This window comes from Drosophila mauritiana, chromosome 3R (assembly GCF_004382145.1).
Source record: "Drosophila mauritiana strain mau12 chromosome 3R, ASM438214v1, whole genome shotgun sequence".
NCBI classification, from domain to species: Eukaryota; Metazoa; Arthropoda; class Insecta; order Diptera; family Drosophilidae; genus Drosophila; species Drosophila mauritiana.
Window position 1 is genome coordinate 3,565,929 of NC_046670.1, and position 20,595 is coordinate 3,586,523.

The following is a 20,595-nucleotide window of genomic DNA, read 5'->3' on the forward strand; positions in this document are numbered from 1 at the left end:
AGAAAAATCAGAATCATAAATCACGAATGAATTATTCAGCTCTGGATGTTCGAGTATTTACCTTAAAAGGTAAGATAAAAGATAAAAATCGAATGAATTTAAGCTTTTTTGAGGAGCAGTACTCTTTATGAAATATGCTAATAATCGGCATATCGTATGTAATAGGATTTACAATGCTGAATAAAATGACTCATTAAAGAAATTTTCGTCAACTAATGACTTTCTTTCAGTGCAATGGAGAAGCGATAGCGGTACAGAGTGGCCATCAATTGGCCAAGAATATACAGATACCCAATTGAATTGAAATGCAGCGGAGTGCAACGAAGAGAGTGCCCCATTAGCAGTAGTCTGCAGTGGGCACCCACTTTTGATCAGTCGTCTGAGAACGGTGCAACGGTGTAAACATGTTCAAGTCTTCGATTTCAATCGCCGTTCTTCACCTGCTCCTGCTGGTGTCCTTCGGTGGAGCTTACACCCTACCACCGGTGGTGCAGATGGGTGGTGCAATCGTGGCCGCCGTTGAGCAGGACACTGAGCAGGAAGCTGCCGCCGAGGAGCGGCAGCGAGTCGAGCGCCATTGGCTATCGATGGCCGAAACGCAGTTGCACAGCCTGATCACAGACGATTTGAGCCCAGAGGAAGTGAACAATATGCTGGAGACCTGGTCTACCGAAGGTGGGTTAAAGGCATCTTCCTCATATATAGAAAGTTACATTTATCTTTGATCTTCATAAAACTGAAACCCAAAGACCTTCCTGTAAAGGAGAGAGTTAAAGAAGGGACAGATGGGTCTATCCTAACTGGCCTATGATTAAACTTCCATTATAACAATATATTTATTTTCTTTTTCCGCAGGTCGTGGTAAACACAAAAAGCAAAAGAAGCTCATGAAAATGGTGTATCCGCTTCTGGCTGCCGTAGCCGTTGCCAAAGTAGTTTTGCTACCCTTGATCTTGAAATGGCTGACGGCGCTTTCGACCTCGTCGTTTGTCATGGGCAAAATCGCATTAGTTACATCGGGTATTTTGGCTCTGAAATGGATTTTGTCTGGAGGACATGCACACGATCGCCTGGAGATAATTCACTCTCATGCACCACTCGTTAAAGGATTACACGCCAGTGATTTATCCTCCAGCGGAAGCAGTTGGATGCCCATTCGACAGTCCTTTATACCACTGGTCTCCAAAGACCCTAACTTGTACAAGCCATTTTTATAGGTTAGTTAGAAACGAAAGTGAGCGTGAGGAAAACAAAAATAATTTTATTTAAAGTACTAAAACTCAATGCCTGTTACATTTCAGGCATTCAGGCCTGTTACATTTAGTTTCGCAAGTGAAGGGCAACTCTAAAATATACCGCAACACTTGGTGCAGAAGAATTAATGTAAATAGCAAATGTTAATGTAGCGTTAATTTGAAATCATATCTCATCATATTGACCATTACTACAAACATCAGTTTTCCGGTATAGTGTTGGCCAATTGACAAATAGGGCAACGTAACTCCCAGCTTCATCAACGATTAATTAGCACATGACTTGCCCGACTTTGACGACGTTACGTAGCCGACCCGTTGACGAATTCAGCAGCGTACACGCAGCGCGAAAATTAACAGCACTGCGGTTCCGTTATGCACAAAACGGTTTATTGCGCATGCGCACCGTCGGTCAGCCCTCAAATCCCATCAAAACCCAAACCATCGACCAGTGACCAGAGCCAAGCCGGCAATGTCGTAGCTTTGGCAGCGTTACTTCCGCAAGTGCCTGTTGCAATAACCGCCGACAATCGACTTATGTAAAGAGCACGACCGAAAACTAAAGTCAACAAACAGGTTGACACAAATCAATCATCGGGCTGCAGCCGGTGCAACCAAGAGCAACGATTCACGACATGGGTGGCGCAAAGTCTTTAACTCCAGGAGTGGAAGATGAAATATGGACAACTACAAAATTACAAATAACAAAAAATAAAAATATCACTACTATATTAAACAAAAATAAGATATAAATAGGAAAAAATCAATAAAATTTCATATAATATCATAAAATTAAACTACATTGAAAAAAGTAAAAGAACACTATTATCGAATTCATAACTTAATATATACCCGTTACTCTAGATATTATAGTTCCCAAAAACTCGTCGTTCATACGGACAGACGAATATAACGCAAGTGTTTAATTTGCCTCGCTAGTGATTCTGAGTAATAATATTTATATCTTAATCCTTATATCAACATTAAAAGTTTGCACTTAAGAAATCATTACTCATTTTCCAGTTATGCTTATGAAGACAAAAATAAATCAAATACAATGTTATTTATATTTAATTGTTAAGTTATTAGCAAATAACAACTTTTGAGTCAGTTTATTTGACCCTTAAAACTTAATAATAAAAGCCTAAGATAAGATTGAATTTTTAATCATTTGCTTAAAACAAAAATTGGCCATAAATGCTGATCCAAAACGAGGACCCCATTACGTGCTAAGGCGTCGTGGTTGCCTGAATTGATGTTAGCAGCCTACGCAAATCGCGCCTCCGTTTCCACGCCCCAAGTGAAAGTTGTAGGGCGCCCAAAGCAAATAGACAATTGCAAGTGTGGCAGGGGCGGTCCAAAGATACATCAGCGGTTGGTAGACACGAGATACAAGACAGCAGATACGCGACCCCGGTATGCGCATGCCTGTCGCGTATCTAACAGATCGATCAACAACAGGGCGTATCTTTCTTTCTAAGTGAGACGTTGAAAGTGAAGTTGAGACCGGAGAGCTGGGCAATTAAACTGGGAAAAGGCGATGGCGGAGGGGAAGGGGAAGGGGAAGGCGAAGGGAAGCCGTCGGGCGGTCTTTGTCATCGCATCTCTACCTTGGCTATTAACAACATTCTCAGCTTCGCTGACTGCGCAATGTTTGCGGCTCTCACGAGATTACTTAACCAGGCCATTTAGCATAGACACTGCCTCGTATTTGTTGTCTGCGTATTTGTGTCATCAATTTCACTTTCTTTTGGCCCAGCCAGATGGGTTAAACAAAGCGTTTATACTTAGGCCAGAGCTCGGACTAAAAGTGATCCCACAGGCGCACTTTGTCATATTTTTTCAGCAGGCAAAAATGGGTAAAAAAAAACGGAAAATAATGGCAGGTTTGGGAAGACGAGATTTAAAATACCCTTGTGGTCTTAAATTATTTATTTAATTCATCAAAGTTATGTGAGAGCTACTTCTTACTTTGCAAGTTAAGTTCATCTGGTTACAAGCTTAAATTAATGCAGAAAAGTGTATTTTTAACTCACTTACTCATTTAATGTAATATTAAATTCATATAATAAAATCGACTTTGTATGCCCGATAAGTTTCATACAAGAATTCGGCAGATAAAGTGAACAATTTAAAAAATTCCTTTGAGGTGTCCAATCATGCGATGGTCTAGAGTACCCCTTGCTAGAGTATAAATAATATATATAAATGTCGCCGTCCCAAAAATGGCAAGTGCCCTAGCTCTCGTGGCAAAGTGAATTGAATTTGTTTTGGCTTTGAACCGCAGTGTGCCCGCAGGTAATGGCTATGAATTTTTTAAATGAAAATAGCATAACTAGCGCCGAACCAAAGAAACCTTTGAGATACAAAAAAAAAAAAAAACGTTTACGTTTATATATATGCGAGTATATGTTTATGGATATATCCGCTCAATGCATGGAAAACGCTTTATGTTGGCGCTGCACTTTCTCAGCCGAGCGACAATGACAGCAACGACTACGCACAATATTGACATTTCATATTTGCGCAAATGAAAAGAAAATCAATTTCACCTGATGGCATTTCAGCGCTTAACCCAAAAAGCTTAAAAAGACATAATTTGGCTGTGGTTCGGATACTTTTGTGTTTGCAGATGGGAATAAATTATGTGCTTGCGGCGGATGACGAAATTCGTGTGGCTGTATCTGTGCTTGGCAAAGATACAAAAGCATCCCCAATTTAAGAATTCCTTGAACTTGGGTACCAAGGGTAAGCTGTACCAGCATTTTAAATCACTAGGAGTAGAAATCAATAAAGGACTTGCCAAGCCACGTTATATAAACAATTTCCCCTGAAAATACTTTATAATATTTAAGCAGCAGAATTGTTAAAGTCCTTAAACAAAGAGCAAAGAGCTGAGTAAAAAGTTATTAAAACAAACACAACTCCTTCTCGTGCAAATTTCGTGTAGATAGCCTTTCATATACTGGAGTTTTCCTGCTTGGCATATTAACGTTTATTTCAATTTTAAATTCCATCAAATCATTGGAAGAAAGTTTTTGATATCTTGAAGGCACATGTTCAAGGCTTAGAGTTCACACAGTACACAACGGCTGCCAATTCCAACTATTTTGCCATTTTGGCATTCGACTCGAACGAAATAAATTTCTATCTCTTACCCAATACAAGCTGCGTGTAATTTTCCCTGCTCCGCAGATTTATTTCTCCCCCATTGCGTTGGAATTCCAATAATGCCGCTGGCATTCCGTTGGCTGATATTCGATGAAAACACACGCAAATGGGTCAGTAGAACGTACGCTGCCCAAAAATATAAAAAAACGAGCCTGCAAAGCCTCGAAATTCGAAGCGATCCGAGCCGGCTAATTTGAAAATCAAACACACATGGTCCGAAAGAGAGCTCGACGGATAGCTGTATGGCCAACCTGCCACACCCACATGGCCAAGTGGGAGGAAAGCGGCTATCGATTTATGGCAACTTGTTGCCGGCTAATTGAGCGACGGCCAGCAACAAATCGCAAACCGAAAAGCGCACAAATGAAACGGAGCTAATTGACTTTGTGTAAATAATAAATGCCCAACAGGCTGCTGTCAGAAAGGCTTTAACAGGGGGGTAAGGTCTCGCAGAAAAAAATCTTGGGAAATTTTATCACAGAGAAATATTAGTCAGCCTAATAAATATATTATATAAAAGAATGCATTGTTTAAGTTATGCATTTAATTAGTAATTTTAGTTAAAACTACCCCACTTTCACATGTAACAAAACACAAAATATTTTTATTTTTTATTTTAACATTTGTAATTTTTATCAAGAACATCATGTAGTTCAAAATTTGTGTATCTAATAATTAAGAATTCCGCAGAAATTCTTTACTTACCACAAAGTGTCAAATATTTTACCTTATCTTAGCAATATAAGTTTGTATGAATATGGTAAAATTGTATTAAATTTGTATGACTAACAAGATGAGGTCCTTTAAAAACACTTCTCTTAAAATGTACGTATCGAAATAACGATACTTTTTTTTATGTGCAACAGTGACAGTTCTTGGGGGCAGAAACCAAAAAGCCGCAACGAAGAAAAGAGAAATTGTTTATTGATTGGCATTTAGAAATTTTGTTTGATTTGACAGTTAGGCGGGTAATAAAACCCGACACATTATTGGCTGCGCGTTGGAGGTCCCCGGGCATTTATCCGTCGATCCATCCGGTTTAGCAGTGAGCACTGCAGATTGCAAAATTTTGTTTGGTTCGGTTTTACGCCGAAATTACATAACTTTCACTCACGAAAACGATGACGCGAATCGCCTGAATCGTATGAATGAAGGCGAAAAAGTGGATCGCGTATGAGCCAAGCCATTGGCATGTGGCTTATGATCATCTTCATCACCATGAATGAAATGCCGCCGCAGTGCAATCTGGACTCCGGGGAACTATGCAAATTGGCGCAGCAAGTGAATCATGGGGCGAAATATGCCCAATAAGGCATGCCTAGCACACTTTCTTTTTTTTTTGGGCCGCTTTTGGCCGTTTTACGCGGCTAAAACAATAACCGAAAATAAAGGCGCGTCACTCATACGCAGCGTGTGACAAGCCGCCGCCCGCGGCTGGTTTGCCCAGCAACAATCAGCCGGCAATAACAATAACAATAAGCAAGACAACAAGCAACAGAAAAACAACAACAGCGCAGCAAAAAGGCGGGCAACAACATTGAGGGCAGGCAACATTTAGTGTCGCATTTCGTTGTAATATAAATGAAAGTGAGTGAGGCCGTTTCTTCCCCTCCGCTGAATGGACTGCCTTTAATAAGCTGCTGCGGGACAATAAAAATACAAATTTTGTTGCTGCCAAAAATTGAAGTTGTTTCGATTTTATAGTGAAGATCTTTTGTCGGAAACGCAAGATTTTACGATGCAATGCCGGCAGAGAAACTCGGCTAGCAACATAAATGGCCACAATGCAGGAGGCCGCGATAGCAGAACGTGACTGGGAAAATCATCGATGGCTGGCATTGCTGGATGTCTGAATGGATGAATCATAAAATTCACACTGCCATTTGATGAGCTTTGCTTGGTAGAAATGTCTCAGGTCGCTGGAGAAACTATATCGTTTGGGAATTGAGTGCAGATTTAGTCTTAGATATAATACATTTGCGAGTTGCTTGCAGAATTCCAAAGAAGGCAACAGTTCAAATTCTGCCTGTCCATTCTCACACTTCTTTTGGGTTTTCATTGCAAAAATTGCCTTTGAGATATAGATAGTGAATTAATACTGATATGTCCTAAGGCATGCAAATGAAATTATCCTTGTCAGCTGAAAAAACCCAACAAGTGGGATATAAAATATAAGTGGAATTAAATTCTAAGAACTTAAATTTATTCCTTACCTTATTTATTATTTTATTTTCAGTAAATAGCTCATTCCTAACTTGTTCATCCTCAGTAGTATGTGTGCTTTAAAAATTAGCTCCTTGGCGAATCGATAATATAAAAGATAAAGGAAATGCTGTTTTAAACACCTGCCCCAAGGCTATTTATCATTCTCTCTGTTAGTGCAAATTCCTTTCAGCTTGTTATATAAATTCTCAATGACCTCCTGCTCCATCCACACAGCCAACCACTTAACTTTCAATTATTACCACATAGACACATTCGCCACACAGTCCAGTTCAATCATCGAAGTGCTAAACACTATTTCACCATATCCCAACAATAATAAAAACAAGTACGGCAAATAAGACTGACCCATTTTAAGCCGGAGAAAGAGAAAAACATATTTTTGCGTTCCACAATGGGCTGCGTGAAATATACGGCAACCGGATCGGTTAAGAAGCGTCAGTAAATTAGCAAATATGTGACTTGGCCATTGCGAGAGTCGGATGAAAGCTGGGCGCAAACGCGAAGCCGAGGGCTCAGACCACCGGTAAACACCAGGGCCCCAGCTTCATTGAGGGCGTGTCCGTGGGGGCCCAAAGCCCATGCTCACGCTTCGACCACCTACACCGCGGAAAAATGCGGAGTCATTGCCTTTTTGTAAAAAAAAAACATTTTCTGTGTGGTTTTTGATCTCAAGACCTTTAAAGCTTAATTGTGCTTTATGATGATGAGAAATTACTCTTTCTTGTCTTAAATATGAGATATTTGTTTTTTTAATATTTAAAATGATATTTTTGTTAATGTTTTCCCATTTCTCTTTGCTTAAATACAGGTGATCTTTAAAAGGGCAGGTATTGATAATACCTTTAACATGATTCATTCTTTGCCTTTTAATATCGAGGTAATTTGTGTAATCAACTAAATATAAGAACATGTTTACTGTTTTTTGTCAATAATGTCATTGTATTAGGGAACACGTTATCCATTCAATCTTAAACACATGATCTCATAATACATTTTATAAATTGTGCCCAACTAGATTTCAAATAGCTTCTAAATGAGCACCACTTTTTGGTTTCAATAATCTGAGACTTTTCGGGGTTCAAGACAACGCAAGGAATGCGGTTACAAGTGATTCCGTGGACCACCTCGGTTATGTAAGCCAGCTGATTTTTGTCGCCGTGCAGACCTTAGCCAATAGGCCGACTGTTTACTCCAGGGCGCCCCTTTTTGGCCAATGGCCAAGACCAAGACCAAGACCAAGTCCAAGTGCGAGTTTCTCTCTCCGCGACGCCAACGTTGACGGATGACGACGTCGCCGGAGCGGCGCTGCCGAAAAAAAGGCAGCTCGAAATGAACATGTTCACTTAACAAACAAGTTGACTTTGTTTCCCCGCCGTTCTCTAGATTTATGCGGCTGCGGCTGCGTCTGCGACTCTTTTTTTTTGGGCCCTGTCTCCAATTCGGAGTTCGCTCTTTTCGCGTCTTGGCCATAACTTCCGCCGTCTCTCGCCGGGCTTTATTTAATTTACTTTTGAATTGTTTTGTAATGCGCACCGACTGCGACGCCGACCGAGCGGCTGAGGCCCAATATATAAGGCTAGATGTCCGGAGACGCATACATCAAACTCATCTCAGCGCTCCCTCAGAGAAGCAGCAGCCCGATCTCCAGAATCGAAACCCCGGATCAGCTATATTAGCAAGGATTAACCGCGTCTATATACCAATCGATCGAAAATGAAAGTGTTTGCCATCGCTTGTGTGACCCTCTTGGCGGCCAGCTGCGCCTTCGCCGCGCCCAGTGTTCAAGACAACCAGGTCGAGGGCGACAATACCCTGGGCCGGGCCGCCCGGTATCTTGGCGCCTGTCTGGAGAGCGACGACATGGCCACCTGCCTGGCCGTCAAGGGCATCACCGCCCTCAACCGCGCCGCCAGGAGCAACAACATCGAGCTGGCCAGTGGAGTCACCTTCCAGAGGTGTGTGTTTGTTAACAGTGAAAGTGACTGGTTCTTGAAACAAAACTCAAATCGAAAGCGAAACTGAAACCAAAAGCAGAACGTGCCCGATAAAATCTTCAATCCGTGCTAGTTAAAGCAGTGGTTGCATCACAAAAGTTGGCTGGGAAAGCTACTTAAAATGACATTATGATATCAAGATATGTAGGAAAGCTATTTAGATAGAAAAGGCAATTAAAAATAAATTTTGAGAAATTAGTTAATAGATAGTTAGACAAAACAACAGTTATGACATTCTAAGATTCTGATACCCATTTTCTTACTAATTTATAGATTTAAATGGTGAGCCAAGACTAAGGCAAAAAACACTTCATAATTAATGCTAAAAAATGCAATCTTAGGGCACCATTTCTTACATCATTCCAAAAATTATGACAGTAAAATAATAAGTGGTATAATAAGCCATTTACGGCATTCGGGATATAAGTTGTCATAAAAGTTAAGTAAGTGTGAAAAAGTATTTATAAATTACAATATCATTTTAGGGATCCCGCCAGTCCCGTTTCCCGCACTGGAAAATCGATGAGCGAGCAGGATGTCTATGCCGAGCTGCCCCAGAATGCCGATGAGCGTACTGGTCGTCTAGTGGATCTGGCCGTCTCTAGCGCCGCCGATTTCCTGAGCACCCACAACCTGGAGTTCAAGCTGCCCGCTGAGACCACCCAGCAGGTGGCTCGTGCCCTCGATGAAGGTGGGTTTTGACTTGGGATGCGATATAAAACATAGTTACCTAACATCCAATCGCAGGCCGTGGCAAGATCAAGAAGATGCTGGGACCCGTTGCTCTGGCCATTGGCGCCAAGCTGTTCGCCGTCATTCCTCTGGTGCTCGGTTTCCTGGCTCTGCTGACCTTCAAGGCCGTGATCGTGGCCAAGCTGGCTTTCTTCCTGGCCATCCTGGTCGGCGGCTCCCGTCTCCTGGGCGGATTCGGCAACAAGTTCGGAGGCAACTCCTTCGCCGGAGCCTACAACTCGAACGCCTGGTCCGCACCCGCCAGCGCCGGCTGGAGCTCGGGAGCCTCCTCGTCCTATCCCTATGCCCGCAGCATCAGCGAGGATGGGTCCGATGCCCAGCAGTTGGCCTACGCCGGCCAGCAGCAGCAGTAGAAGCGCTGGGAGACAGCTCCAACAGATGTGCCTTCGTTTTGAAACCATTAGCCTGTAGTAATTTATTCGAAATGTAATTAACTAATTTATTGACACACCACGCACACAGCACCCGCAAGTCAAGTCGAATGTTTGAATAAAACCAAGAGTATTGCACCCGAAAAAAAATATAATCCGCAAATCCACGCACGTGGGCAGTGCTCACCTGTGGCCACAGACTTTCCCAGTTTCCCAGGGCTTAATTGAAATGCTGACAGACCCCAAAACAAATATGTGGAACTTTGTTCGCTGGGCGGCAACAAGTTTGCGGCTGGCAATTAAAACTTGTGGCAGGTTCTGTTGCTGAACACCAAAAAAACCAAAAAAAAAAACCCCAAAAGAACACAGAAAAACGTTGAGAAAAAGAGCTGATAAGCTGGGGATTTAGTTTTTTGGCAAGTTTGTGGCCTGCTCATAATTGGAGTTTCTAGTGGCCATGTGACGGCCGTTCGGCATGTTAATTGTTTGCCAGAAACTTTCTACTTATGCTCATAAAAGTGTCACTTTGCGATTGAAAAGAGATATATGCGGCGATGTGCTACAATTCAGCTTTCTTTCACAGACAGATTTAGAAGCAATTGAAATAGAAAACAAGCCACGAACGCCACTTGACAAAGGGAGAATGAAATCGAAAGCGTTGAAAGCGCCAGAGTAACTAACTGGGCCAAAGTGTGCATTAAGTCACCACCGGCAGGGCATACCAAATACGGGTGGGTCTCGCAGATCCACCACTAAAATCTCCTCTCCACCGCGAGCCCTAATGGAGCTAATGGAGAGGAACAACCGGCCAAGAATCTGGCACAGGCAATCCGAACACGTAGCCCCGGCGACTCCATTGAATGCCAATTAGGATACGGATAACGGCCGAGCACCCGAAATCGGGCCACTTGCTTATATAAAATATATGTATGGTATATACAAAAAATAATATTCAGCCGGCCGACCACTGGCCACTGGCCACTTCCCTTTCGTTGACATCGCGACGTGCGTGGAAATATGGTCAAGAAACTGCCGGCCAGGTAGCATACGCATATGCTTTGCATAAATTGTTTTTGGATTTTTGGTATTGCCGTTCGGTATTGTTATTGTTATTGCAGCGGCGAGCGGTGCGTTTTGGATTTTTGGCCTGCCACGCGATTTCTAGCCACAAAATTGGTCAATCGACGTCGAATCGAAATGGTATAAAACGCGGGGGCAGTGCATTCAATTAATCACAAAGCGATTCCCGTTCACATCGGCAGCACTCACCAGCTCCAGGCAGCCGTCCCAAGGATTATAACCCACTCAAAGTCAAGACACCCCCAAGTGCTAATCAAAATGTGCGCGAAATTCGTATGTGTAGTGCTGCTGGCCAGCCTTGTGTGCGGCTCCATGGCCCTTCCCTCCCAGGACAACACCGAGCGGGACTTGGTCAACATGCTGAACCGACTGGACGGCGAGGAGTCCGTCGCGCTGTTCGGCGGTCTGAGGATCGACCGATCGGAGTCGGGCCGTAGCTTCGGTGCATCCAAGGCCGTCGAGTCCTTCGAGGACCGCGCCGAGCGCTACCTGGAGACCCACGAGCTGAACCTCTCCTTCTCCGGCGATGAGCAGGACGAGAACGCCGAGAACGAGTACACCGGACGCGCCATGGATGGTGAGTGATCTTGGTTCCTTTATTCGAAAAACATAGAATATAGATTGAACAAGAAAAAGAAAAATGCATGCTTTTAAAGTTTTCATATTGCGTTGAATATCTTAGATATTTAATATAAAGAGACATAAATTGGTAGAATGTTAGTAAGTCCGTGAGTTGATAGCCAAAGAACTTTGAAATAATTTTAAACAAGTTAAAGGTTACATTTTTATTAATTACTACAAAAACAGAGGCAATCGTGCGCACATAATAGCTTTGAATAGCTTTGGTAAACCGTCCCGGCTCTCAAGTCGTTCATGTTCTTTACGGTCAACGAACACTTCAAAGTCTACTTACCAAGGCTAAAAGTACTAAGGTCCACTCCACTGTGCACAAAGCCAACTGCCAAAAGCAAAACTACTAGCACACTCAGTTGCGCTGACGAGAAGCGAAGTGAAAGCTTTCACTCGACTGCCAGGCGTTGTATACTTTTAGGAGCATGGCTAAAACCCCGCTTTCTCTTTACTTTCTCCCTCCCGGAATAAACAGAGTCCCGCAGCAAGCGCATGAAGAAGATGCTGCTGCCCCTTCTTTTGGCCCTGAAGCTGAAGAAGGCCGTCGTTGTCAAGATTATGTTCACCATCATCAAGTTCATCTCGCTGAAGGCTCTGGCCATCTCCTTCCTGGCCCTCATCCTGGCTGGTGAGTTTACTTTTAGTGATCTCAGGAAAAGCACTTTTTACCCACATTTCCCGCACAGGTGCCACCTTCTTCAAGGATCTGCTGGCCAAGAAGAAGGAACACATCACCACTGCCTACATCACCGGCAGCCCACTGAACGCCGACATCGTGCACTCCGACTGGAGCCGCAATGGTCAGGCAGGAGCCGCCGATCTGGCCTACAACCACTATGGTCTGGCCCAGCCCTTCTAAGCCGGAAAACGCCCACCGATCCATCCATCCCACTCTGTTCTAGCCTCAATCTTTCACCTGCTATATCTTACCCTACCAAAGCGACTCCCTTCTTCAACTTCCTCCCACTTCATCCCCATTTCCACAACCTATCCCTCTAAGACTTTCCTGAAGAATGGCCTAATTCGTAGTCAATAATTATTTAGTTACATTTAGTTAGTTAGCTGCGACATACCAAAAAAAATCACAAAAAAAGAGAACTATTGAAACGGTCCCTCGACTCTTGGCTAGCCCAAAGGACAATGCTTAAGGATACTACGGCCAATCAATGATTGCGCCATATTTATTGCACATTTCCACATCCACATGTCTCTTAGCGGTCGTACATGTCACTCAGGTTCATCGAAAGCAACGAAGATTATGCCTGCTAAAGAGCTTACTTACTAAGTATTTATTCATACAACTTAAAGCAATTGAATAAAAATGATTCATCAAATGCAAAACCATAGACTCTTGAAACTTTTTGCCCGAGTCGCAAACTTTGGGAATGTACAGGTAATATACTTTTAAAAAGGCAATGACTTACATTATTTCTGGCTCAAAGCTTCCTTATTGAGTGTCAAAGGTATTTTCTGAAAAGTCACTAGAAAAAGTTTAAGCACTAATCTGGAAAGTGAAATTAGTGGCCTCTTAACTTAAACACTTTCCTTGAACCTCTTGCAAAAACAAATCCATTGAAGACACATTTCCGCTTAATTATATTAGCAAAATTGAGTTTGGGCCCGCGGCTTTCTTTGCGTCAACTTCCTAATTGATTTTTAATCAAATGTCCCACTTGGCGTTGGTATAAAAACACCACTCGTGCTGACCAAAAGTCAACAGAATCAATATGAACGGCTTAAGCAACAAACTCATTGGCTGTCAGATTAAATTCGCCTTGATTGTTGGCCTTTTGGTATCCTTGGCCTGGACACTTCCTGTCGAGGATGATGGGAAGCCCCTCAGCACAGAAATTGATGCTGTGAACACCGAGCAGCCAATTGAAGCTGCCCCTGTGGTGGAGGAAGTGGAAAATGTTGGACAGCTCCGATTCCCGCCTTTCAATAACAATGGAACCAAATTGTTCGAAAGATTTGGTGAAAAATTCAGGAACAAGTGGACCACAACTACAACCACAACGACCAAGAGTACAGCAGGATAAGCTATATAAGAAAAATTAAAAGGACCATAAGCACCAACAATCAATATCCAAAAGATTGTCACATAATTCACACAAATATTTATTTAAATTAATTTTATTATGCCAGAACTAACATGTCTTACCTTTTCAATAAAAATGAAAATATATTATAAAAGCATAAAACGGGGCATGTACTAAATGTGGGCAGAGATATAAGAATATATTAAACAATATAAATATATATAAATATAAAACAATATTAAATACAATGTTTTTAAATGAGCAGTGTAGTGGATTAGATTACATAATCGTTCCAAGCACCCCCTATAATTTCAGTTGGTAAAATAAGACACCTGCTAGTCAAAAAGCAAAAATCAAAAGTCAACCAACCAATTGGTCATTAGCACTGCATGTAATCTGAATATTAAACAGGTCATTCTCGGCGTGGAAAGATAAATTTCTTCATGGCCAATACGAGCAAAGAAAGTAGCGAAACGACGCTGGGTCAGACACAAATGAAAATGAAGTAATAATTAACAATGAATTGTTAGTTAGTCCCAGTTAGGCAGGCAAAATGTTGGGTCTTAATTTATGAAGGTCCGAGGCACGCGACGTTTATCAGGCACTTGTAATTACCTGAATTCCCGAGTCTGGGAGAGTTTTCTTCTCGGACTCTTGGGGAATTCATTGGCTGGAACTTTTGGTGACAGAATTAGCCGGCCGTTTCGCAAGACCGACCTCCACCGCTGGCGCAGAGGAAAGCGAAAGTGCCGCCCAGTTGGACGCAGCTGACTGGCGCTGGGAAGAATTTCGACCACAAATCGTTTGGGTAATTAGAAAAGCACAAGGGCCCCAGTGCGGACGGAGCACGGTTTGGTGAAAGGGAAATGGGAATGGAAACAGTGGAAGCGGGTATAAAAGCGAAGGCCTTAAAATCGAGATGATGCAGTCTCACAAACAGTCCCCATTGCAGTAGATAGCGAAGATGTTGCTGACCAAGACCCTGGAATATCTTTTTTACTTCGCCCTATTCGCCTTCATGTGCAAATATGCCACGGCTGCCAGTGTCCAGCCCACCGAAGTGCCTGCAGTTGCTCCGGAAACCATTAGAAAACCCCAAAGGGCAGAGAGCCTTCTCAGTGGCTGTGAAGCATCTTCCTTCAGTTGGATGTGCCTCAAGATCGAGTTCGTCAAGATCATGGAAAAGCTCGCCGAACAGGAGGAACTTAACGTTTTGCCTGGAATCAGTGTGGTCAAGGATGAGAACGCCACCGAACTCAAGACATCGGAGCTCATGGCAGGTACGTTCTGGAAAGCTCAAACATATGTTTAAAGACAAAAAATGTTAATTCTATTCTATTTTATATAGAAGTGGCTCGCAGCTATCCCAGTGACCCGAGCACTCGCTTGAATGGCTATATAGTGGCCAAACTGGAAAACCTTCTGAAAACGCGGTTCCTACGATTTCGCCTGCTGGATGACAAGTCCCTCGTAGAAGGTCGCAAGCACAAGTTCGGCAAGAAAGGAGGCTTGGAGGCCCTGGTGGCGGCTGGAGTAATGATGAAGGGAATGCTTATGGCCATGGGCCTCGGGGCCATCGCTCTGATGGCCGGAAAGGCTCTGATGACAGCTTTAATGGCCTTGACCCTGTCTGGAGTCCTCGGTCTTAAGAGCTTGGCCGGCGGCGGGGGAAAGTCCACCACATACGAAATAGTGGCTAAGCCAATTTACACCTCCAGCCACTCGCACTCGGTCACTCACGAAGATGGAGGTCACTCCCACAGTCCCCACTTTGCCGCAGGAGGCGGTGGTGGTGGTACTGCCAGTGGCTTTGGCTACGGGGGATATGCTAGGTCCCTGAAAGTGGATCAATCAGCGAACCAAATCTAATAATTTTAGAAAGGAACCGACAGTATCATTAACTAATAATTTATTAATTTATTGTACTTTAAGAAACACAATACAACAGCAAAATCAGCATTGTTTTAGTTTTATTGTATGCATTTTAACACATCAAATGTAACAGTTACAAAGACGTTTCCGATCTTCTAAATAACAAGCATATATGTGTGTATAATCAGTAGTCAGATATTAGGTACGATTAATATGCCCAAGGTTTTCATAAAAGACTATTAATCCCACAAACCTAAAATATGATTTAATTTTTTCTTTTGTAATATATTGGTAACTCCTAAGCAGACGAAAAAGTTTCCACAACCACAATTTTAAAAGATATTACGATTTTTGTGATTTTTCCTAATTATATTGCCAAAAATAGTTTGGGCACTTGCACTCCAACGTCCACAAATTGCAACTATGTAGCGTTTTATCTTTTAATACTTTTATAGCTCCCAATATCTTATACGTCGAGACGGTCATGCCTAATCGTTTTTGCTGATCAACGTTATTTACACAAAATACTTTGCAAGCAAATGCAATTGAACAAATAGTTTTAACTCGGATTAGTGCCTTTGCACTACCAATATCAACTGATATTGGAAAACGCTAGAAGTCGAGAGTTTATGCACACTTATATAGCCAAAGTCTGCATTCCTAAAAAAAAAAGTTTGCTAATATTCCATACATCTATCAATTAGCAGAATTATAAGAAACAGACTCGAATGACCAACTTTCCAATTTCAGCAAGTTTGCCCATATAAAACGAGAAATTTAGGAAGAGAACTACAGTTGACTTGGAATCACCATGGCGTCGATTTGTTATGGTACGTAAATAAAAATATATTCTTGTGAGTGAAAACTATAAAATCTTATTTTTTCAGCAAGTGCCGTGGTAGTCTGCCTCTTAGGAATACATTTTTCTACGGCGGACATCGATCACGCAACAAAACCACTGATAGTTGGTTCCAGTGACCAATTATCAGAGAAAGAAATATTCCGTTCGGAATTGCCCATTCCCATCAAACTAAACTATGGGAATCAACAATTTCCTATTAAAAATGATAGGGTCCCGATTGTAGCATTGGAAAAGCAAAGAGCCACAAACGATAATAAATTGTCGACTGAAGGAAACGTATTCAAGGAGGCAATTTACCAAGATTATGATGAGCCTCCTACCGACTTCGCTCTGAAAAGGTTTTGGGGAAAGTGGAGGAGAAGGAGAACGTCTACAAGGCTCCCAACAACTGTAACCTCAGATCCAGCATCAACAGGATCCCCAACAACATCTACTGCCATACCGACATCAACAGGATCCCCAACAACATCCACTGCCATACCGACATCAACAGGATCCCCAACAACATCCACTGCCATACCGACATCAACAGGATCCCCAACAACATCCACTGCCATACCAACATCAACAGAATCCCCAACAACATCCCCCGCCATACCTACATCAACAGGATCCCCAACAACATCCACTGCCATACCGACATCAACAGGACCCCCAACAACATCCACTGCCATACCGACATCAACAGCATCCCCAACAACATCCACTGCTATACCGACATCAACAGGGTCCCTAACAACATCCCCCGCCATACCGACAACAACAGGATCCCCAACAACATTCCCCGCCATACCGACATCAACAGCATCCCCAACAACATCCACTGCTATACCGACATCAACAGGATCCCCAACAACATCTCCCGCTATCCCGACATCTACAACAACCATGACACAGACTCCAACAACATCAACAGCAATTCCAACTTCAACCCCAACACAGTCCCCAACAACTTCAATGGCGATTCCAACATCTACGACAACCACAACAGAGTCATCGACAACATCCACAGCAATTCCAACATCGACGACAACCACAACACAGTCCCCAATAACTTCAACAGCGATTCCAACAACCACAACAGAGTCATCGACAACGTCCACGGCAATTCCGACCTCTACGACAACCACAACAGAGTCATCGACAACATCCACGGCAATTCCAACTTCTACGACAACCACAACAGAGTCATCGACAACATCTACGGCGATTCCAACATCTACAACTACCACAACAGAGTCATCCACAACATCCACAGCAATCCCAACATCTACAACAACCACAACTGAGTCATCGACAACATCCACAGCAATCCCAACATCTACAACAACCACAAGAAGTTCATCGACAACATCCACGGCAATTCCAACTTCTACGACAACCACAACAGAGTCATCGACAACATCCACAGCAATCCCAACATCTACAACTACCACAACAGAGTCATCGACAACATCCACAGCAATTCCGACCTCTACGACAACCACAACAGAGTCATCGACAACATCCACAGCAATCCCAACATCTACAACAACCACAAGAAGTTCATCGACAACATCCACGGCAATTCCAACTTCTACGACAACCACAACAGAGTCATCGACAACATCCACAGCAATCCCAACATCTACAACTACCACAACAGAGTCATCGACAACATCTACGGCGATTCCAACATCTACAACTACCACAACAGAGTCATCGATAACATCCACAGCAATCCCAACATCTACAACAACCACAACTGAGTCATCGACAACATCCACGGCAATTCCAACTTCTACGACAACCACAACAGAGTCATCGACAACATCCACAGCAATCCCAACATCTACAACTACCACAACAGAGTCATCGACAACATCCACAGCAATCCCAACATCTACAACAACCACAAAAGAGTCATCGACAACATCCACAGCAATTACATCGTCGACAACAACTACAACCCAGTCCCCAGCAACATCAACAGCAATCCCAACATCTACAACAACCACAACAGAGTCATCGACAACTTCCACAGCAATCCCAACATCTACAACAACCACAACAGAGTCATCGACAACATCCACAGCAATTCCAACATCGACGACAACCACAACAGAGTCATCGACAACATCCACAGCAATTCCATCGTCGACAACAACCACAACCCAGTCTCCAACAACATCAACAGCAATTCCAACATCTACAACAACCACAACAGAGTCCCAAACAACATCAACAGCAATTCCGACCTCTACAACACCCACAACTTAGGGTCCGACATCAGCCTCAATGGATACAGTAGAGTATTTTCTAATACAAAAGCAAAAAAACTAATAAAATGAAACAATAATATAATTTCTATTAAATATCTGTTAGTTATTGAATTTTATGTATGAAACTATGATTATTATTAAATGGCCTTAAGGTATAAGTTCATAAACTATTTTAAGAATAATTTATTTGGGGTTTCTTACTTAATATAAAATTTCATTTCGTTATTAGTATTTATTGAACACTTTTTACTTATTTTAACATTTTGAACACTGAACTGTTAATTCAAATTAAAGGCTTTAAGTATGTACATATATAAATACTCGATAGAAAATTATGATTCACAGTTATATAAGTTATTATATGTAAATAGTAACAGATGTCTACAAAAAAAAAAAAAAATAAGAAAATAACTTTAACGTGTCGTATCAATTTCAGCGTTTGGAATCTAGGCCAACAGACAAACTTCAAAATCCCAAAATTCATATATAAACTTTCCCTCTTATTAATTAACACAATCATTAAATGTAGTGTGTATCGCTTCTTCCCAATCATAACGTGGAATTAAAGAAGGTTTTGCAAAATACAAGAAAACTAGAAAAGTCACTATGAATAACGTTAATTATGGTAAATCGACGATTTGCTTTAATTTCCAATCTACAATTTTTTTATTCCGAACTTCATATATTTTGGCTTTAATTTGCCTTTTAAAAGGGGTTCTTTCCAAATCAGATATAAACAATGAAGCAATGAAGAATATTTGTTGAAGAAACATCGCTTAACATTCTGCTTTCCGAAAATAGCTTCCATTCCTTTTTATATTTTAAGAAATAGAGAAATGAATCAATAATAATTTAAAGGGAAATGAATCAATATTTTTACAAATTTAATCATCATGCACGGTTAACTTTTTGTGCCATTTTTAGACAGAGAACATCGCATATGTATATGTTCTAAAGAATTTAGTATGTCAATTAGCAAAATTAGAAAGAATTGATTAACCAGTAACCTACTTTCCAACTCAAGGCAGACGTATAAAGAACGAAAAAATTCAAAAATAGGTTCAGTTTGTTTAATGTCGCCATGAAGATAATTTTAAGTGGTAAGTAAAAAATAATTAAACATTTAACTTTTTTATATTTAAATACGTATTTTTAGTGTTAGCCCTTGTCGTATGCCTTACTAGGCAATGCATTGGCCAATTGCACAGTGAGCAGTTACTGGCTGTGCTGAAAGCTAGTGGAGATGATCCCAAAACTCCACTGATTGTGCTTTCCAATCCCACAATAAGGCCAGCATTTGGGGAGTCAATCAAATCGGAACAGGATATGGAGACCACAGTAATTCCAGATTCTGCGACCACTATTTCACCAGCCAGTTTTACAACGGCTTCTACAGAAAAGCGAAATAAAAAAACACGACCTCCTCAGAAGCAGAAAGCTGGCCCAAATTATGAACCAAAACAGAGATTTTCAATGCAGGACCTATTGCTGATGCCCGGCATTTGGGAGAGCTTTGTCGACCAGGGACCAATGACTACCCAAAACGCCCAACCAGTTTTCTATCCTGTTCCAGTTTATATTCCGTATCCGATGCCCTTTATGCTGAACCCACAGATACATCTGATGAGCAGACCGTCCAAGGATAAAGTGGATGACCAAATCGCAATGGGCTTCCATGGGATGATGGCCGAAAATCTACTTAGAAGCTCTGTCCAGCCGGACAACGGGTCTGATTGGCACAAGATAATCGGGAGTCGAGTGAAGCCGGTCAGCCAAGATGGCCCGAAAAAGTGGAGGGGAAAATGGCGAAAGACAACGACCACTACAACTACCACTTCCACAACTGAAGCTCCTGTTACAATGTCAACTGAGCCAACAAGATTGCTGTCGGAGAGCAGTAACCAAAGTGATACTGTGCTAAAATCGATCGAAACCAATGAAAACAATGAGACAACTGCTGCTGCAAGCTAATTTAACAAAATAAAAGAAACGAATAACATGAAGCAAAAAAGGAATACCTGGAAGCTTAATTTGTATATGAGTGGTTAAGCCATTTTAAGAGTTTACTCCGTATTTCGTATTT

At 42.0% G+C, this 20,595-nt stretch overlaps 6 protein-coding genes across 6 annotated transcripts; all 6 read left to right on the forward strand.

Moving 5' to 3' along the window:
* Positions 1 to 384: 384 nt before the first annotated feature.
* LOC117143916 lies at positions 385 to 2,305 on the forward strand. The gene is made up of 2 exons (XM_033308831.1): positions 385 to 675; positions 856 to 2,305. Exons 1-2 carry the CDS (start codon positions 405 to 407, stop codon positions 1,215 to 1,217), a joined length of 633 nt encoding a protein of 210 aa, XP_033164722.1. The 5' UTR covers positions 385 to 404; the 3' UTR covers positions 1,218 to 2,305.
* Positions 2,306 to 8,260: 5,955 nt separating this feature from the next.
* On the forward strand, positions 8,261 to 9,918 carry LOC117143650. Its single transcript, XM_033308430.1, has 3 exons — positions 8,261 to 8,605; positions 9,130 to 9,335; positions 9,392 to 9,918. The coding sequence occupies exons 1-3, from the start codon at positions 8,364 to 8,366 to the stop codon at positions 9,748 to 9,750; spliced, it is 807 nt and encodes a 268-aa protein (XP_033164321.1). The 5' UTR covers positions 8,261 to 8,363; the 3' UTR covers positions 9,751 to 9,918.
* Positions 9,919 to 11,077: 1,159 nt separating this feature from the next.
* On the forward strand, positions 11,078 to 12,708 carry LOC117144702. The gene is made up of 3 exons (XM_033310030.1): positions 11,078 to 11,425; positions 11,954 to 12,106; positions 12,165 to 12,708. Exons 1-3 carry the CDS (start codon positions 11,107 to 11,109, stop codon positions 12,335 to 12,337), a joined length of 645 nt encoding a protein of 214 aa, XP_033165921.1. The 5' UTR covers positions 11,078 to 11,106; the 3' UTR covers positions 12,338 to 12,708.
* A 1,773-nt stretch (positions 12,709 to 14,481) lies between these two features.
* Positions 14,482 to 15,386, forward strand: LOC117145897. Its single transcript, XM_033311748.1, has 2 exons — positions 14,482 to 14,797; positions 14,866 to 15,386. The coding sequence occupies exons 1-2, from the start codon at positions 14,482 to 14,484 to the stop codon at positions 15,384 to 15,386; spliced, it is 837 nt and encodes a 278-aa protein (XP_033167639.1).
* Positions 15,387 to 16,200: 814 nt separating this feature from the next.
* On the forward strand, positions 16,201 to 18,510 carry LOC117145737 (mucin-5AC). The gene is made up of 3 exons (XM_033311498.1): positions 16,201 to 16,219; positions 16,277 to 16,874; positions 17,070 to 18,510. Exons 1-3 carry the CDS (start codon positions 16,201 to 16,203, stop codon positions 18,508 to 18,510), a joined length of 2,058 nt encoding a protein of 685 aa, XP_033167389.1.
* A 1,083-nt stretch (positions 18,511 to 19,593) lies between these two features.
* On the forward strand, positions 19,594 to 20,483 carry LOC117146003. The gene is made up of 2 exons (XM_033311922.1): positions 19,594 to 19,612; positions 19,669 to 20,483. Exons 1-2 carry the CDS (start codon positions 19,594 to 19,596, stop codon positions 20,481 to 20,483), a joined length of 834 nt encoding a protein of 277 aa, XP_033167813.1.
* The last annotated feature ends 112 nt before the right edge of the window (positions 20,484 to 20,595 follow it).

Bases quoted from the DNA above. Each gene is read 5' to 3' on its own strand.
- LOC117144702 (XM_033310030.1), top strand. From the start codon at position 11,107: ATGTGCGCGAAATTCGTATGTGTAGTGCTGCTGGCCAGCCTTGTGTGC. The intron at 11,426-11,953 runs GTGAGTGATCTT...CGGAATAAACAG, and splicing joins CACCGGACGCGCCATGGATG to AGTCCCGCAGCAAGCGCATG. The intron at 12,107-12,164 runs GTGAGTTTACTT...TTTCCCGCACAG, and splicing joins CCTGGCCCTCATCCTGGCTG to GTGCCACCTTCTTCAAGGAT.
- LOC117145737 (XM_033311498.1), top strand. The intron at 16,875-17,069 runs ATCCACTGCCAT...ATCCCCAACAAC, and splicing joins TCAACAGGATCCCCAACAAC to ATCCACTGCTATACCGACAT.
- LOC117143650 (XM_033308430.1), top strand. From the start codon at position 8,364: ATGAAAGTGTTTGCCATCGCTTGTGTGACCCTCTTGGCGGCCAGCTGC. The intron at 8,606-9,129 runs GTGTGTGTTTGT...ATATCATTTTAG, and splicing joins AGTGGAGTCACCTTCCAGAG to GGATCCCGCCAGTCCCGTTT. The intron at 9,336-9,391 runs GTGGGTTTTGAC...ATCCAATCGCAG, and splicing joins GGCTCGTGCCCTCGATGAAG to GCCGTGGCAAGATCAAGAAG.
- LOC117145897 (XM_033311748.1), top strand. From the start codon at position 14,482: ATGTTGCTGACCAAGACCCTGGAATATCTTTTTTACTTCGCCCTATTC. The intron at 14,798-14,865 runs GTACGTTCTGGA...TATTTTATATAG, and splicing joins GACATCGGAGCTCATGGCAG to AAGTGGCTCGCAGCTATCCC.
- LOC117143916 (XM_033308831.1), top strand. From the start codon at position 405: ATGTTCAAGTCTTCGATTTCAATCGCCGTTCTTCACCTGCTCCTGCTG. The intron at 676-855 runs GTGGGTTAAAGG...CTTTTTCCGCAG, and splicing joins GGAGACCTGGTCTACCGAAG to GTCGTGGTAAACACAAAAAG.